We start from the raw sequence: 15,880 nt of genomic DNA on the forward strand, positions 1-15,880 counted from the left end.
ATAGAAAATTCAATTAGGACATTCAAAATTTGAACACCCTTTGCTAGTGGGTTACGCAAGGGTGTTCAACATCTATTTCTTGATCAATAACGTACAAGTAATATTTTATTCTATACGCAGTATAATTTTTTGGCGAAGGATAGTCTAATATTACTTCGCCCCTACCTCCAATCATAACGAACCATATATATATTTTTATTCTCAAATTACCAACAATACCATGACACGATCCTTAGATGTTGGAATAAACATTCTATTAAAAATAAACAGTTCTCCAGAAATGGTTTTAAAAAGTCAACACAATCAAAATAATGCAAAATGTCCTATTATATTTTCCAAGGCTAACTTACTGATCAAACTCCCCTCCCCCCAACCCCCACCCCAAAGCCAAGGGCAGTGCAAAAAGTCGTCAATTAGGTTACCTGATTTTAGAGTGTTGACCTGAGCCATTGGTTCAAGTCACTCTTAAAATCTGTGTACATTTGATGGGCAATAACTAAGCAAATTAAACTGTTGTACTGTAGCAAGTTCTCGTGTATTAGAGAAGCTAAGGCATCCTTTTAACCTCTGCAGCCCGTATGCCTTAATTCACATCAATCTGTATCTTAACCATCAAGAAAGCAGTATACATCATCAATAGCTACAATCGACGAAATTTTTATTGGTTATCCATTATATTTATTAAAAAAGTCACCTAAGCCTACCCTCTTTTCTACATAGCGACATAACCATAACAAGTTTTCTCTAGTTAATGTCATACCCAAATAAGACCTTTCCTACAAGAAAAGAAAAAACCCGCAGCTTCCCTCAGGCTTTTTCGGGAAATTAAGATCATACATTGACTGACTATAAGCAAGAATGTGACTACAACCTGAATAAGACAAGAAGAAAATAGCTGTAAATGATGAAAGAATGATCAAACTGAGAGATAACAGGATTCACTTTATTAAGGAGAAGATTATTTCATATAACATTCCGTAACCAATTTGTTTTATCAAAAATTAAAACAAAAGAGCTACCTGGAGCTGATAACTAAACAATTTTTCTCCAATGACAGATAAATTGGTTTGTTTTTCTAGCATCCATTGGAGAAAGTCTAACCTTTATTTAATAATTAAATCTTGCGTATGTTGATCATACCAGTGTACAACTCAGATGCCCCTTAAAGTGAATCTTGGGGTAATCTAGAATAATACATTACAATAAGCAAACCAGAATTATTGAATCTGAATGAGTTTCTCTAATCCTTGGGAGACACAACTGTTATTTTAGAATTTATTAATTCACATTTCAACTCCTTTGAACGGTCTAAAATTTCTTTAAATATAGGATTCTCTTTCAGTTGTTGAAGTAGGAACTAGGAACCACAAACAAGGAAAAAACAAAAGAAAAGAACAGTTGACAAAATGGGTATCTGCATATCCAGTGAATCTTTTGAGATTCATGCTATTGATTATGGCCATGAAAATTTGGTTCACTATGAAGACAACAACAATAACAATGGTGCCAATTGTTGCCAACAAATTGGTTCAGTTTATACTCAACAAGGAAGCAAAGGACTCAATCAAGATTCTGCTATTCTCTATCAGGTTTGTTATCAATCACTCTTTCATTTGCATGTTCGCCTGAGTTTTATTATCTGACTCGTGCTGTAAAGGGTACCCTAAAATTGGAAACTTTCCTTCTCTGGCAGGGATTTAGAGTGGAAAATGGAGTTTTTGGTGGAGTTTTTGACGGGCATGGAAAGAATGGACAGACAGTCAGCAAGTTAATTATGAATAAGTTACCATCTTTGCTTCTGAAACATATACTTTCTCTGCCAAAGATTACTTCTCCAAAACAAAATGTGAAAGAAGTTGATGAATCAGTGAAGAACAAGAACTTTAACAAGTGGAAAAAGGCTTGTCTCAGCTCCTTTAAGATGGTGGATAAAGAAATTAAAAGTCTTGAGAAATTGGACTGTTCTTGCAGTGGAACAACTGCTGTGGTTGTTATACGACAGGTAATGAGAAACTCTTCTATGATCATTCAGAAATCTGAACTTGGTCCGATTTAGGCAATTTTGTTGTTCTAACTGCTTATATATTAACAGGATGATGACTTGGTTATAGCTAATCTAGGCGATTCTCGAGCTTTACTAGGAAGAAAGACAGATGAAGGAACAATAGAGGCTGTTCAGTTAACTACTGATTTAAAGCCTAGCCTGCCTTGTAAGACTACTCCTCCTGACTATTGACATAATTAGCTAAATATTGCTCTAAGGAGTTGCATAGTTTTGATCCAAATTGAGTTACTAACGCGGAGATCATAAATTATCTGGTGCAGCTGAAGCAGAAAGAATAAGGAAATGTGGTGGCAGAGTGCTAGCACTGGAAAAAGAGGCACATATACAGAGAGTGTGGTTACCCCATGAAGATGCTCCTGGACTCGCCATGTCCAGAGCTTTTGGAGATTTCATGCTAAAAAACTATGGTATTATCTCCAGACCTGATGTCTCCTATCACCATCTTTCTTCCAATGATCAGTTCCTTGTTCTAGCAACTGATGGGGTAAGTCCATTCTCACTATGAAGTTTCTGTTCGGTTTCTCGTCTTTCAAATCGAGTCACCATTTCTCTGTTTGTATAAAACTTGACATATCCTGTTTTCGTTGTAACATTAGGTATGGGATGTGCTTAGTAATGACCAAGTCGTTTCCATAGTGTGTTCAACAAATGATGGAGCAGCAGCCGCGAAGGCAGTGGTAGAGGCTTCAATAGATGCATGGAAGCAGAAATTTCCTAACACCAAGAGAGATGATTGCACTGCAATCTGCCTATTCTTGCAACAACGTGCATCACTGCAGAATAGTACTTGAACTATGGCCAAACACAAGCTTCACTTATCCAGACTGCAAAAGCCACAGCTATACATAAGTTCACTGTACTTGAGCTACAATAATTTTGGGTTCTGTTGTTGAAATTTAGCAATATGGTTAAGAACAATCAACCAGATTTTCAATTCTGTGATCAATATTTTGGAGTCCAATGTAGGAAGACTTCAAAGATATATGGCTATAATCTCTTATGAGTTGTTAGTTGCGAGTGTGTGCATAGACATATTTGATAAGACCCGCTTCCAGGTTGAGAAATAAATAAGGATAAAGAGGAACCAACAAAAGAATTGAGCATTGTTCAACATATTATTACTTGGTTATCAACAATACCCAAGTGTCTCAGGCACCAGGCAACACTTACAGCCATGATTTCACAAGTTTCATTAAAAAGAATTTTACAGACAAAATCAATCCTTATAATGCTAGCAAGCAACGACTTCTTTCCATTCTTATAAGAAATTTCAAAATGTTAATTTGATTTGGAACAATTTCGGGCCACAGCAAAGGTATGTATTTACTCTGAATAAGAATGAACAAAATGAAAGGGAACAGTTCCACGGGATCTAGGAGTTCACAAGTGAAATTCAACTTGAAACCCCATAGAAGGCTTTATCAAAAATCAAGTTGATTCATTTCAGTCCCCTAGTCTAAGCTGATCGGCATATGCCACTCGCATTGAGTTTTATACATCTTTCAGATCGCCTCATTCCACCATATCATATGAGCGATTTTTCAAAAGGTATTAAGCCAAACGAATCCCTTGATTCCCTTCCTTCATCAATTCCTTCAAATATATCATCATACGTGATGGGCACCCTTATTCTGTCATGAACAGATGCACGTTTGGCTCCACTTTTTGACTGCTCAACAGGAACTTGTTGCAGCAAAACATCTTTAGAATTGGCTGTAGTTTTGTCTCCCACAGTGGTCTGGCTAGATCTCTCAAAAGAAGCTTCGTTATTTGGAAGCGGTTCTTGCTTGAGCTTAGCCTGCTTAAATTGCTTCTGCAATTATTTTTGAAATGAGGCTCTTAATGAACACTGGCATATAGATACGTAATAGAAGTGACCAGCAGATTGATGGTTTACATTATATGGAATTGTTTATAAATACAGCATGCTATCACTGAAAGATCATTAGAATTACGAGAAATAGCAAAAACTGAGAAGTGTTTTTGATAGGTAAGATAAATGCAGTCCTTGCAACAAGAATAACCATGGCTATCCAAGGGCTGGAGGCTTTCCCCAACAACTGTGCATTTTAATTTCGAGGAAGTAATACTAGAGCACAAGGGAAATCATCATTTGACACTCAAACATTTTTCTTAAATTACTAACATGATCAAATATGCAGTTTGAAAATTAGAGCATTACAGTAGTGCAACGAGCAGAGACACATTGGTAATTTCATAATATTTGACTACAACAAAATAATATAGAGTGGAGTCAAACAATATATAAAGCTATATCTCATCTTAACTTACCAAGTAAGAAAATAAACCTTACAAACAGGTATGTAGTCTTTATTAAAGGTTTGTTCTTTTTTTGATTGGTATTAAAGGCTATTTCTTTTCTTTTCTTTTTTTTTTGGAGAAGGAAAGGTTATTTATTTTCTTCAAGGTTACATGCTTTATTTTTTCTTTTATTTGAGAGTAGGTAGAACAAAATCTTCAGCATAGACGAAAATATTCATGTTTACTGCACCTGATGATGGTACTCGTGATCTTTCCAGGTTGGGCCACAAAATTGCCACATGCACAGGGAATAACTATGAGTAAGAAAAACGCTAAAGAATTATAACCCACCTCAAACTCCTGCCCTTTCTTCATTATCTCTTTGTAAGCATTTGGATCTCGCACTTTAAGGATGCTCCATAATATCCCACCGCCTTTTCGGAAACGCCTGCCATCAGCCGTCTTCTGGCCACCACAATTCTGAATTGCATCCACCTGTAAATTTTACTGCAGCATCATCAACTGACTCACAATTGTAACTTAGAACTTATAATTTAAATAATAGCTTTTCTCTTTAATTTTGCACTAGATATGTAGGAAAAGGAGCATGACGACCGAAAACATGTACGTATAACTCATTGGCCAGAGAACAATAAACGTTTACATATACATGCAATCCTTCAGTAACAAAAGGTCTAGGTTTTTTTTTTTTGGACAGGCAAATATCATCTTCATAAGCAAATAGGCTCCGGAGCAAAATTGTCATTTCCAATCATAAAACTCAGAAGCTCTGCCTTTGCCAAAATCCAGAACTTAGTTCTATTCTGGCCTAACTTGTTCATTTATCAAAAAAACTATGCAAAAACATACTCGCCAGACCCTCACATGCAACAGCCATATGCCAGCAATTCGCTGCTAGTTAAGTACAACCAAAAACCTCCAATTGACAATTGAACATTCAATAGAATAATTTACCCTCTCCTGTTTGGTCATAAGTTTTTTTCACTTTCAAAAATATTTTGAAAACATTGTTTGGTTAAAAAAGGTGACCAGTTTTGGGAAGTTTTTGAGCATGAATTTTTCAAGTTCCAAAAAGTGGTTTAGACTATTTTTCAAGTTTTGAAGTTTTCTACTCATAAAACTTCAACTTCTTTACAAGTAAAATGCATGTCAGAACACAATTTCAACTTCCAAAAATCATTTTCCGTTTCATCTTAAAAAACTATTTTTTTTCAAGCTTCAACCAAATCTATGTCCAAACATGTTCTTTTCTTGATGCCTATACATCTTCTTGCAGGGATTCCAGTTTCAAAGGGAGTTTTTGAAAAATACAGCTTTAACTAGAGAATTAAAAATTTGGACGATGATATTTTACACTTTTGCAGGATATTCACAGAAAAGAGCCTCCGACTCATTCCAATATGAGAAATTAAGGGTGTCACACACCAACAAATCTTGTATGAGGCCTTTCCTTTGATAGACATATGGACTGTGGCTCTCAATAATCAGGTCCTCCTTACCCATCTTCTCCTGTTTCTCTTACTTCCACCCTTGCCAATTGACCTCCTTACCCATCCTCTCCTGTTTCTCTTACTTCTGCCCTTGCCAGTCCCCTTTATCTTTCATAAATTCACTCATAGAAATTTGCCATTTCTCCACCTTTTTCATTTTTACTATGGTCTGGTATGTTGTACCGATATCAATAGCAAAAGCTCATCAAATTGCACCCAAGTTTTAAGTCTGGATTTCTTGTATATGCCTAAGCAGTTGCCCTCGCTTTGAACTCAAATTTCTGTTAGGTGACTGTGATTTTGTGTTGGAGAATCCACAGCTTAGTCTGTTTTCATAATTTTAGCCTTTGTTTTGAACTTTTCTTTTTTCCTTTTCCCTTTTCTGTTCAATCTTTTTATTTTTTTACCTTGGAAGAGAGAGATAAATATATATAGACTAATGAAGGAGTGAAAAAGAGGATAGAAAAACTAGGAAATGAGCTAAAAAGTAATAGATTACCAAGGGGGCCTCTCTCTGCTTATGACCATGTAAAGACTACAAACGAAACGATGCTGATGGTGCCCGGTGCAGGGATGACGAACTTGAAAAAAAAAACAGAATTTAGAGTGGAAGAATAAGCAGGGATAAAGATGTACAAAGAGATTTACTGATATCTTTCCAAGAAAGGGGCTGATAGTGTAGTCCCTGAAACTCTTAAACAAGAGAGGAAATTGGAAAGAAATGGTGAACTGGTAGGGGGAAAAGAGAGAGTAAGCAAGCACTAGGGTGAGCCATAACTCCAGATGGCTAGCAAAGGGATGGCTTCACACTTATTTGCTGGTTTATATTTCACATGATATAAGATTTCGCTTCCAACATACCCTGATGCAAACTCTTGTTTGAGAAAGACATCCCACTGCAAACTCCCTTCAACTTCTGTTGTGATTCTTTATATTTTTGTAGTCTACAAATCAGGGAAAACATCTTCCGCATACTCCAACAAACCCAAAGGTAGACAATCTCTCTCCAATGCTCTTATTTATAGTTATTACTGCGACAAAAAACAATGAATCCTGTCTATAAGCACACTAAACGTCTAAACCAGAGACCTAGACAAAACAATGGGTTTCCAGCAAGTTCATTCAATATAAATAAGAAACATCCAATCGATCAGAGACTTCATCTCCATAATTAATACCCCCATATAGCACTACTTTGATCGTCTCCTTGTGAGTGTTCGTTAACTTCAGAAAAATTAAAGCAATTCCCACACAACTGATGCTCTAGCAATTTTCTAACCAAGTAACTCTTTCTGTCAAAATCCAATCAAAATAAAAAGGAGAGGCAGCAAACAAAAAGTTCTAACTGACTTGGGAGGCAACCAGTTAATGACCACATTTTGTCAAATCAACGCACAGTCAATTTCATCACTGAAGCTCAGAGCTCTTATTTTTGCGGAGTCGTTTAGCACATTGGGACAAATAGGAATAACTAGTAAATTCAACATTCGGAAAGCGCCTACATCTAATCCTTAAGCAGCCATCCCCCTTCCTCGTTGACCATTTTACTATCATCCAACTCACTTTCTATAACACTTTCTACACTCCTCCACCACCTCTCTAACTCCGACAAGAAAAAAAAGGAGGGAAAAGAGAAAGAGGAAGAAGATGCAAATTTTCTGCATATTGCATTGCCATGTGCATACCATAGGGTAGAACAGCAAACAGGCAAACCATTAGAATCAACCTAAATAGAACACCATAAAGTAGTTTAGCCAGAAGCTATCCTGCAAGAGAGGTCCATGGTACTGAAAGCAGTGAAAATGGCTTCAACAGGAGGCATCTGCGAGTGTAGGACAACAACATTGAGCATCAGAAACTACAAAAAGCAGTAGACCTTGAATAAATCGTGTTAGAAAGTCAGGCCCATCTCTCACCTCTTAGCAACACTGAGTAATTCTTTCTCACCCCAGATCAAGGGGTAGACAAATTCTAGAATGCCCAATCTCTGGTAGCTAAAGAAATAAATAAAAGATCATCTTTATGAGTACTGAGATGGAGGTCATAAGCTTCAGCGAACATGAAGGGAAGGCAAGTATTGTGAGGTGAGTCATCAACCATATTAGACCTTACCAACTCAAGAAATCCAACTTCGGGGTATGTGTGACAATAAAAATTAAATTAACTTCTTTAGTATCTTTTGGGGGGGGGGGGGGTGGGGGGGGGTGGGCAGATTGGTGAAGTTATGCTCACACTAATTGTCTAAATTCAAAATTAAACTAATGGGTTAAACCACAATCAGATATGACACAGCAAAAGTCGACATTTAAGAAAACAAGCATATAGAACAAAAAGCATACCTCTTTGACAAGATCACTCAAAGCAGATACTCCAAGGCAACCAACCGCAGTCCATATGAGATAAGATTTCCGCTCTCTCAAGCGTTTACAGACATCCAATACAAATCTGAAGACAAAATTCAAAGAGAAAGTCAAAGCCTGCTACATTTCGACAATAAATAATAAAGATGCTAATTCTTGTAAAGACTAGTATATACAAAATGAAGCAACAACTTTGACCAAAAAGTTAGCCTTTAACGCAACTTATATATGGCTAGATTAGAAAAGAAAATAAATCCATGCATCAGTCATACGGTATCTAACTTAAAAAGACAATTATCTGCCCTTCATCAACCTAGATCAAGCTCAATAATGCTTTCTGTATGGAAATAAACATAATATGCATATGGTGATAAGCAACGCAAAGCTTCTTTTTCCCCCTTTAAAAGGTATAGCGTAACAAACCTGTTAATATCTGTGACCTTTGGACCCGAAGAACCTCTCTTACGCTTGTTCTTCCTCTTGTTTTTCTTGCGTCTCTGATTTTTATTGCCTGAGACGGGATTAGTCGAACTAGCACATGCATCACCACTTTCCTCTAATCCAGTCTTAGAAATCCTCTCAACCAATTCTCCTTCCTCAATATCATTCATTTTAACATCATCATCCTCGAAGCTCTCCTCTTCATCAGAGAAATCTAAAATGCTATCCTCTAGCTCCATCAAATTATAAAGCCTGCAGGAGATTTAACGAAATGTTATCCCTCTACAATGCCAAAAGAGGATGTTACATGCACAAGGGAAGTGAAGTATGTTGCAATGTAGTGGGACTAATATGTGATAGAGGTATATCAAAACAAGCAACAGAAGGCAAGGCAGAAAGTATTCGCTTGGTATTAATAGCAATCCATACAGCACTCCAAAAACTTAAACATGTAATACGAATTAGTTGAAAACCTGTATAGCAACCAAGAATAACCACCTAGAAACTTATGAGACGTGATTAAATAATCAATCATTTAACCGCCATAGGAAAGCTCAATTTGTTCCACTTTAATTCTGAAAGAGTACTCTGTTTCAGCAGCACTGTTTTACATGGTTACACCGGCTTTTTAAGTAAGAAGCTTAATCTGTGGCTCCCTGCTCTTGCACCCAGATAAGATCCAAACTATGCTGCATGGACCCAAGGCTAGTATTTCTAACTTGATGAACCCCCATTTCAGGCTTTCTAAATGTCAAAGTTAGACACATTTGTTATCCATTTTCTAAGTGGATAATATGGTTCTTATTCATATTTGACCTGTTTTTAAAAAGTTCATCATCCAACCCATTTTTTAGTGGATAATATGGGTGGTTAACTGTTTTTTTTAACCATTTTGCCACCCCTATTGATGAGTTATATTTTTATCCTCAATGTGCAACTTAAACAGTTCAAATCATTCCTATTTTCATTTTCTTCCTCTCCATTCTAAAAATTCCTTCTCTACCAATTTTATTTTGTTTTTCTTTCTTTACAGTCCAACTCCCAAACTAGTTAGACTTAGCTACATGAATCTTCTATATCTGCATTGTTCCACGACCAATTTCTGAGTCTCAAAAACTACTAGACTCCAGAACATGTTTTCCTCTTGCAAATAAAGACTCAGAATAAAAATAAAAATAAAAGGAGAAGAAAATAAAACAGAATGAACTATCAATAGTAATGCATAATCAAGTCTCCCATAACTTGCTCAAAGCTTCAAAATATTCTCCGGAAGAGATACACTCCAAAGAAAAATCATGCAATGAACGATATACACATTAAAAATTAAAATCAAACGAAGGCGCAAAAGTAGGAATTATCTATTTTCATTCAATTTATGACAAAAACATACACAAATGAAATTCATCTATTGGTTTGACTGTTATCAAGCTGGGATGAGCTCACAAATAGAGAGAAAAACAAGTACTTGGTCATTTGATTTATCAAATCATGCTTGCAAATTATAAACCCTAGATAAACTGCAGATGGTACAAATACATCATACCGACTAAGCGAAAACATGTAGAAACAGAGGAAATTGAGATGAAACAGGTAAGGTTCAGCAGAAAGGGAAACAAACCTTTGAGTACGTATAACACTGCTTGTGATGAGCGTCTGAGCGATGAGTTCTAGAGGTGGCGGGGTGAGCAGAGGTTTATATACCTCCACCTTGGCTTCAGTTTGGGCTTGTTGAACCAATCAGGTGTTGGGCTAAGCCCATTAATTGGGCTGGATTTGGTAAGTCAATAGTTTCATCGGCCTGGTACTAATTTAGGCCTAAATATATCTGAATCTTTCTTTACAGTACTATCGTATTAATGCCTCTGATAGAAATGACACTCTAAAGTACCGTGGTACTTAGCTAATGTGTCCTGAATTTTAATTTTTCAGTTTACTTTTCGGGACACAAATATCTTGAATTTTCTTGAAATTAAGATTTTTAGTTTAAATTTTCAGGATAAAATAAGTATTAGTTAATCCCTAAATAGTAGCCCTAAGAATGGTTGTTTATGAACTTCCTCCAACTTGTAGGAATGTCGCTAGATTGCTAAACTGGCAATAAATTCTTGAGTAATTAACTTAAATCTGTCCATCCGAAGAAATAGTCCGCTATATGAACAACACTATTTATTGTTGAGATAACAACAAACTAGATAGTATTGTTCCGTCAATAATATATGTATGCACGATAAAAAGAAGTAGAAATAAAACTACAAACTAGACTTATATAATGTTGGTATGCTACAAAAGAACAGGAGAAACCATTGTAAATAAAGCAAAAAATTTAAACGCACAATGATTAATACGAGAAGGAGCATATAAATACATAATAAATAAAAAAGAATAAGAAAAAAAGGTTAAATTAATGAGGGATAATTTAGAAAATATAAATTTACTGTAAGGATATTTCTTGTCTTAAAAAAATTAATTTTTGCTTCTGCTTCTTGGAAGAAGCTAGAATTTGTAGCTTCTTCTCAAAAGCAGAAAAATTGCTTCTGCTGCTGCTCAAGACACTTCTTCGTCTTGGCTGAACACCTCACAAAATTAAAAAAAATGCTATTAACCTCCCAAAACTTTGGCTAAACACGCGCTTAGTGTATACATATATGTATATGGCTAGGGCTTATTAATATTTTTGACCGAGCGACTAAATACGTAACTTACCGCAGCACTCACTGCTCCTATCAACAGCAACTCTACCTACTACACTTGCGGCAACACCTGCTATACAAGAGCTGACTTAACAATGACAGGAAAAAAAAAACAGAGTCTAAAAACAGCTTCAAAACACCCAAAAACGACCTCAAAACCACCCCCAAAACTAGTTATATTCCACCTTAAAACAATCCCAAACCACCAAAAAAGTAGACTGAAACGGCCCCAAAAACTCGGCTAACAATCCAATGTCAACCATGGAAAACAAATCTCTAAAATCAGTTAGAGAGGTGGAAGAAAAAGAAAACTTACCGGAGATGGAGAGGAGCCTGAGTGCTGACGATGGCCGCTTGGATTGACTGCCGACGACGCTGGTGAAGCCTGGGATTCACCACAGAAACATTGAGGCGGAGAAAGAGAAGAGGAATGGCTAATAGCCTATTTGGCCAAGCCTTTTTTGGGCCAAAAGTGTTTTTTTTATGTGTTTGGCCAAGCTTTTGGAAGGAAAAAAGCGTTTTTGAGGAAAAACATAAAAAAGTAGCTTCTCTCCAAAAACACTTTTCTGAGAAGCACTTTTGAGAAAAATACACTTAGAAGCAGTTTTAAAAAACTTGGCCAAACACTAATTACTGCTCAAAAGTGCTTTTCTAATTTATTAGCCAAACACAAACTACTTCTCAGCAAAAGCACTTTTTTTAAAAAGTACTTTTGACAAAAACACTTCTCAAAATAAGCTTATTTTAGAAGCTTGGCCAAACGGGCTATAAGTTAGGGATAACTTATTTTTTAAAATAATTGTGAAACTTAATGATTAAATTCTAAAATAATTCTCTCACTTATAAATATTATATATTGTATAACAGAAATTATAATTCACAATTAATAAAATTCTAACTAACAAATTACCATGAATCAATATCAAATTTATAATTATTTAGAATCTAACATGTAATATAAACCAAAATTAATGACCCATAATTTTAGTGTAATTATTAATTTATAAGCTAATTAATTATCACTGATACACTTCTACGTAATGTAATTATCAATTTATAGTCTAGTCGAACCTAACATTACTTAAGAATATTACTAATGCACTTATACTTAGTGTAATGACAATCTATAAGCTAATTACAATTAATACACTTACTAATTACAAATAATACACTTCTACTTAGTGTATTATCAATGTATAGACTAATTAATTATTAACATTAGTAAAGCATACCACTACTACACTTCTACTTATTGTTATCAACTTATAAGATAAACAATCACTAATATTTCTTGTCGATACCATTATTACACTTATATTAGCGTGTAATTATTAATGAATAGGCTAATCAATAACCAACATTATTTAAGAATACCACAAATCTACTTCTACTTAGAGTAATTATCAATTTACAAGCTAATTATCAGTTTATATTATTAGTTAGTATAATTATTACAAATACGGTTTCACTTAGTGTAATTATCAATAGTTATTATAATCTGCAAAATAATCTTAAAGATATTTCTATGAAATAGCATCTAGGTAGTGTGATTATCAATTTAGAATAGATCATGTGCCAATCCACTTATACTTGGTGTAATTATCAATTTATAAGCTAATTGTCATTAATACACTTCTACTTTATGTAATTATCAATTTATAAGTTAATCAATCACTAACATTTCTTACTGATATTACTAATGCACTTCTATTTAGTGTAATTCTCAATCCATAAGCTAATCAATCAGTAATAGTTCTTAAGACTATACTAATAGACTTCTACTTAATTATTATAATTATCAATGTATAAGCTAATGAATCACTAGCATTACTATAGGATACCACTAATATTACTTGACGATACCACTAATAAACCTCTACTTACTTAATTATCAAACTAAAGATAAACAATCACAAACATTTCTCACAAATAGCATTAATACACTTCCATTTAGTGTATAATTATCAATGTATAGGCCAATCAACCACTAACGTTACTTATATAAGCATACCACTAGTTCACTAATACTTAGTGCAATTTTCAATGTATATGGGCTAATCAATCACTAATATTACTTACAGATATATTATTAATATACTTATACTTCGTGTAATTATCAATCTACAAGCTAAGTACAACTAATACACTTTTGCTTAGTTTATTATCAATGTGTATGATAATCAATTATTAACGTTTCTTAAGGACACCATTAATACACTTCTACTTACAGTAATTATCAATTTATAAGATAAACCATCACTAATATTTCTTATGGAAACGACTAATACACTTCTTCTTAGTGTGTAATTACTAATGTATATGTTAATCAATGTAGTTAAGGATACTACGAATTCACTTTTACTTTGTGTAATTATAAATAACTAAGGTAATTACCACTAATATATTTTTAAGTAGTGTAATTACCTTCACTTAGTGTGAATTTCAATAAATAGGCTAATCAACCACTAAGATAATTAAGTAAATACTTATCGAGGGACTTACCGATGGCCTCCCTCGGTATTGCGTAATAAAAAGTAAAAAATAATTATGTATAACATTATATATTTAAATTACCGATGGAAGCCCATCGGTAATGTAAGAACAAAATTCAAAATATTATGTAAATGCAATAGCAATTGAGTACGTCAATAACTTTATTTTCTTTTTCATTTATTTTTTTAAAAGCACCGAGAGACATCATCGGTACCTAAAAAAATAATTCAAAAATATAAATATAAAATGTTCCGAGGAGTCCATCGGTAAATTACCGAGGCAGTGCATCGGTACTACCAATTAAATTTTGACCGGTCAAAATATCATTATTTACCGAGAGTTGTCCGTCGGTTATTTTTAAAGAAAATTAGAAATTAAAAACTTCAAAAGTACTGAGGGACTCCGTCGGAAAGTCCCTCGGAATAGCGACGGAAAGAAGTCCGTCGGTATTGCTGCGTCCGAAAACAGTTGTTTTTTAGTAGTGTCATACAACTGATTTCCCTAATCTTTTTTTAATGGTGGAGTTCCACGGACAAAATTAAGTAATTAAAAGTTATGCTCTTTCGAAAAAGTTTAAGTTTTTCAATGAGATGATCACACATATTAAACATTGTATGTTCTGAAAATTGCCCCAATAGACCTACGTACCTTGTTAAGTAAAGTGAAAATAACCTCACAAAACCCTATGGCTGAAGGTTAATTAGTCCGACCTAACTACCATGTTATGGTAGAGCACAAAAAAGATTTATATATACCATGTTAGTGCACAAAAAGAGTTGATCTTAGTGAGAATTGAACTCTTATTTCGTGCATTACTCGTTACTTCATCGTAGTATTTTAACTTCATGATCCAAGTTTTGTAGTAGAGAGTTGTATTTCCATTGCCTCAATAAAGGTGATGCAGGGAGAGAGGTCACTGGTCAGTTTGCAGCTTTTGAAAAATTATATAATAAAAAGGGAAATTGAAACATTTAAAGGGGCTTATGTCTCATAGATTGAAACTGGCTTATGCAATAAGAACAAACTTGTTACCGTCAAATGATGTGGTGCAGCGGATGGAGCTGCTCTTTCCTTAACCAGAGATATTGAGTTCGAGCCCTGAATATGAAAAAATCCTTGGTAGGGAGCACTTCACCCTGAATGAGGCCCTATGCGGCTTGAATCCGAATATAATCGGGTTCCAATACAGATACCGAACACCAGATCGCAAACAAAAAAAACAAATTTGTTAACTTCAAGAGTTCAAGGAAGAAAACATCACTGTCCTTGTATACCATAAGACTTTCCGACAAAATGTTGATTTGACATCAAAAACTATACGAATTGTTTGTCTTGAATGATAGACTCCTTCTTAACCTCATAGTTATCGCTACCTGACATTTCATTTTATGAAAACAAAGGATTCACTAAGAAACATTCGTTAAACACAAGAAGAAAAATACATGGAGTACAAGACACAAAATTGCTTTTAATTAGAGGGATGTGCATTTTAAGATATGGTATCCTTGTTTTTTTTTTAAATATTTACGGCACCTTAAAAAAAAATCTAGGTGGAGTGAGCGCATGAATATATAAAGGACGAGAAAGTAGAAGAGGAAAACTTTTTTGCTACATTAGTTGGAACCTTGCACTGAAGTAATATAACATGGCAACAATTAGTTAGCAACTAAAATCTTGTATGTATACTGTTATACATTTGTTAGTTTCACAGATGTGCCTAAAAATAAGCTAATTCTAATTATTATCTATTTTAATTTCCCTTATGCGGGTGACTAGTAATGGTCTTATCATTGTGTTAAACTTGATACTGGTCATCAGGGGCGGATTTAGGGGCGCAAGGTGTTCCCCCGAACATCCTTCGCCGAAAAATTATACTGCATATATAAGGCAAAATATGTTTTTTATCTTTATATATTAAGTTTTGAACACCCTTAACACAATCCAAATGTGTAGTTTAATGGTCAAGGGGGTTCAAAATCTACATAAGGTCATGGGTTCAATTCTCACTAGCTATAAAAATATTTTTTTGAACCCCCTCCGTGGAGATCCTGCCTCCGC

The 15,880-nt window shown here is 34.7% G+C and overlaps 2 protein-coding genes across 2 annotated transcripts; one reads left to right on the top strand and one right to left on the bottom strand.

Annotated features, from left to right (window-relative positions):
* Positions 1-1,338: 1,338 nt before the first annotated feature.
* On the top strand, positions 1,339-3,143 carry LOC107819254 (putative protein phosphatase 2C 72). The gene is made up of 5 exons (XM_016645345.2): positions 1,339-1,589; positions 1,694-2,002; positions 2,093-2,210; positions 2,326-2,549; positions 2,662-3,143. Exons 1-5 carry the CDS (start codon positions 1,407-1,409, stop codon positions 2,854-2,856), a joined length of 1,029 nt encoding a protein of 342 aa, XP_016500831.1. The 5' UTR covers positions 1,339-1,406; the 3' UTR covers positions 2,857-3,143.
* A 98-nt stretch (positions 3,144-3,241) lies between these two features.
* On the bottom strand, positions 3,242-10,378 carry LOC107763488 (uncharacterized). The gene is made up of 5 exons (XM_075250889.1): positions 10,258-10,378; positions 8,622-8,891; positions 8,178-8,283; positions 4,679-4,822; positions 3,242-3,878 (listed from the first exon to the last, which is right to left on the bottom strand). Exons 2-5 carry the CDS (start codon positions 8,876-8,878, stop codon positions 3,591-3,593), a joined length of 795 nt encoding a protein of 264 aa, XP_075106990.1. The 5' UTR covers positions 8,879-8,891; positions 10,258-10,378; the 3' UTR covers positions 3,242-3,590.
* Between the last annotated feature and the right edge of the window lie 5,502 nt (positions 10,379-15,880).

Source organism: Nicotiana tabacum, chromosome 1 (genome assembly GCF_000715075.1).
Source record: "Nicotiana tabacum cultivar K326 chromosome 1, ASM71507v2, whole genome shotgun sequence".
NCBI lineage: Eukaryota > Viridiplantae > Streptophyta > Magnoliopsida > Solanales > Solanaceae > Nicotiana > Nicotiana tabacum.

Coding starts and splice junctions, on each gene's coding strand:
- LOC107763488 (XM_075250889.1), bottom strand. CDS start 8,878: ATGGAGCTAGAGGATAGCATTTTAGATTTCTCTGATGAAGAGGAGAGC. Junction 8,284..8,621: donor AAGGTCACAGATATTAACAG/GTTTGTTACGCT, acceptor TTTTGTCTTCAG/ATTTGTATTGGATGTCTGTA. Junction 3,879..4,678: donor AGAAAGGGCAGGAGTTTGAG/GTGGGTTATAAT, acceptor AAATAATTGCAG/AAGCAATTTAAGCAGGCTAA.
- LOC107819254 (XM_016645345.2), top strand. CDS start 1,407: ATGGGTATCTGCATATCCAGTGAATCTTTTGAGATTCATGCTATTGAT. Junction 2,211..2,325: donor TTTAAAGCCTAGCCTGCCTT/GTAAGACTACTC, acceptor TATCTGGTGCAG/CTGAAGCAGAAAGAATAAGG. Junction 2,550..2,661: donor TTGTTCTAGCAACTGATGGG/GTAAGTCCATTC, acceptor TTGTAACATTAG/GTATGGGATGTGCTTAGTAA.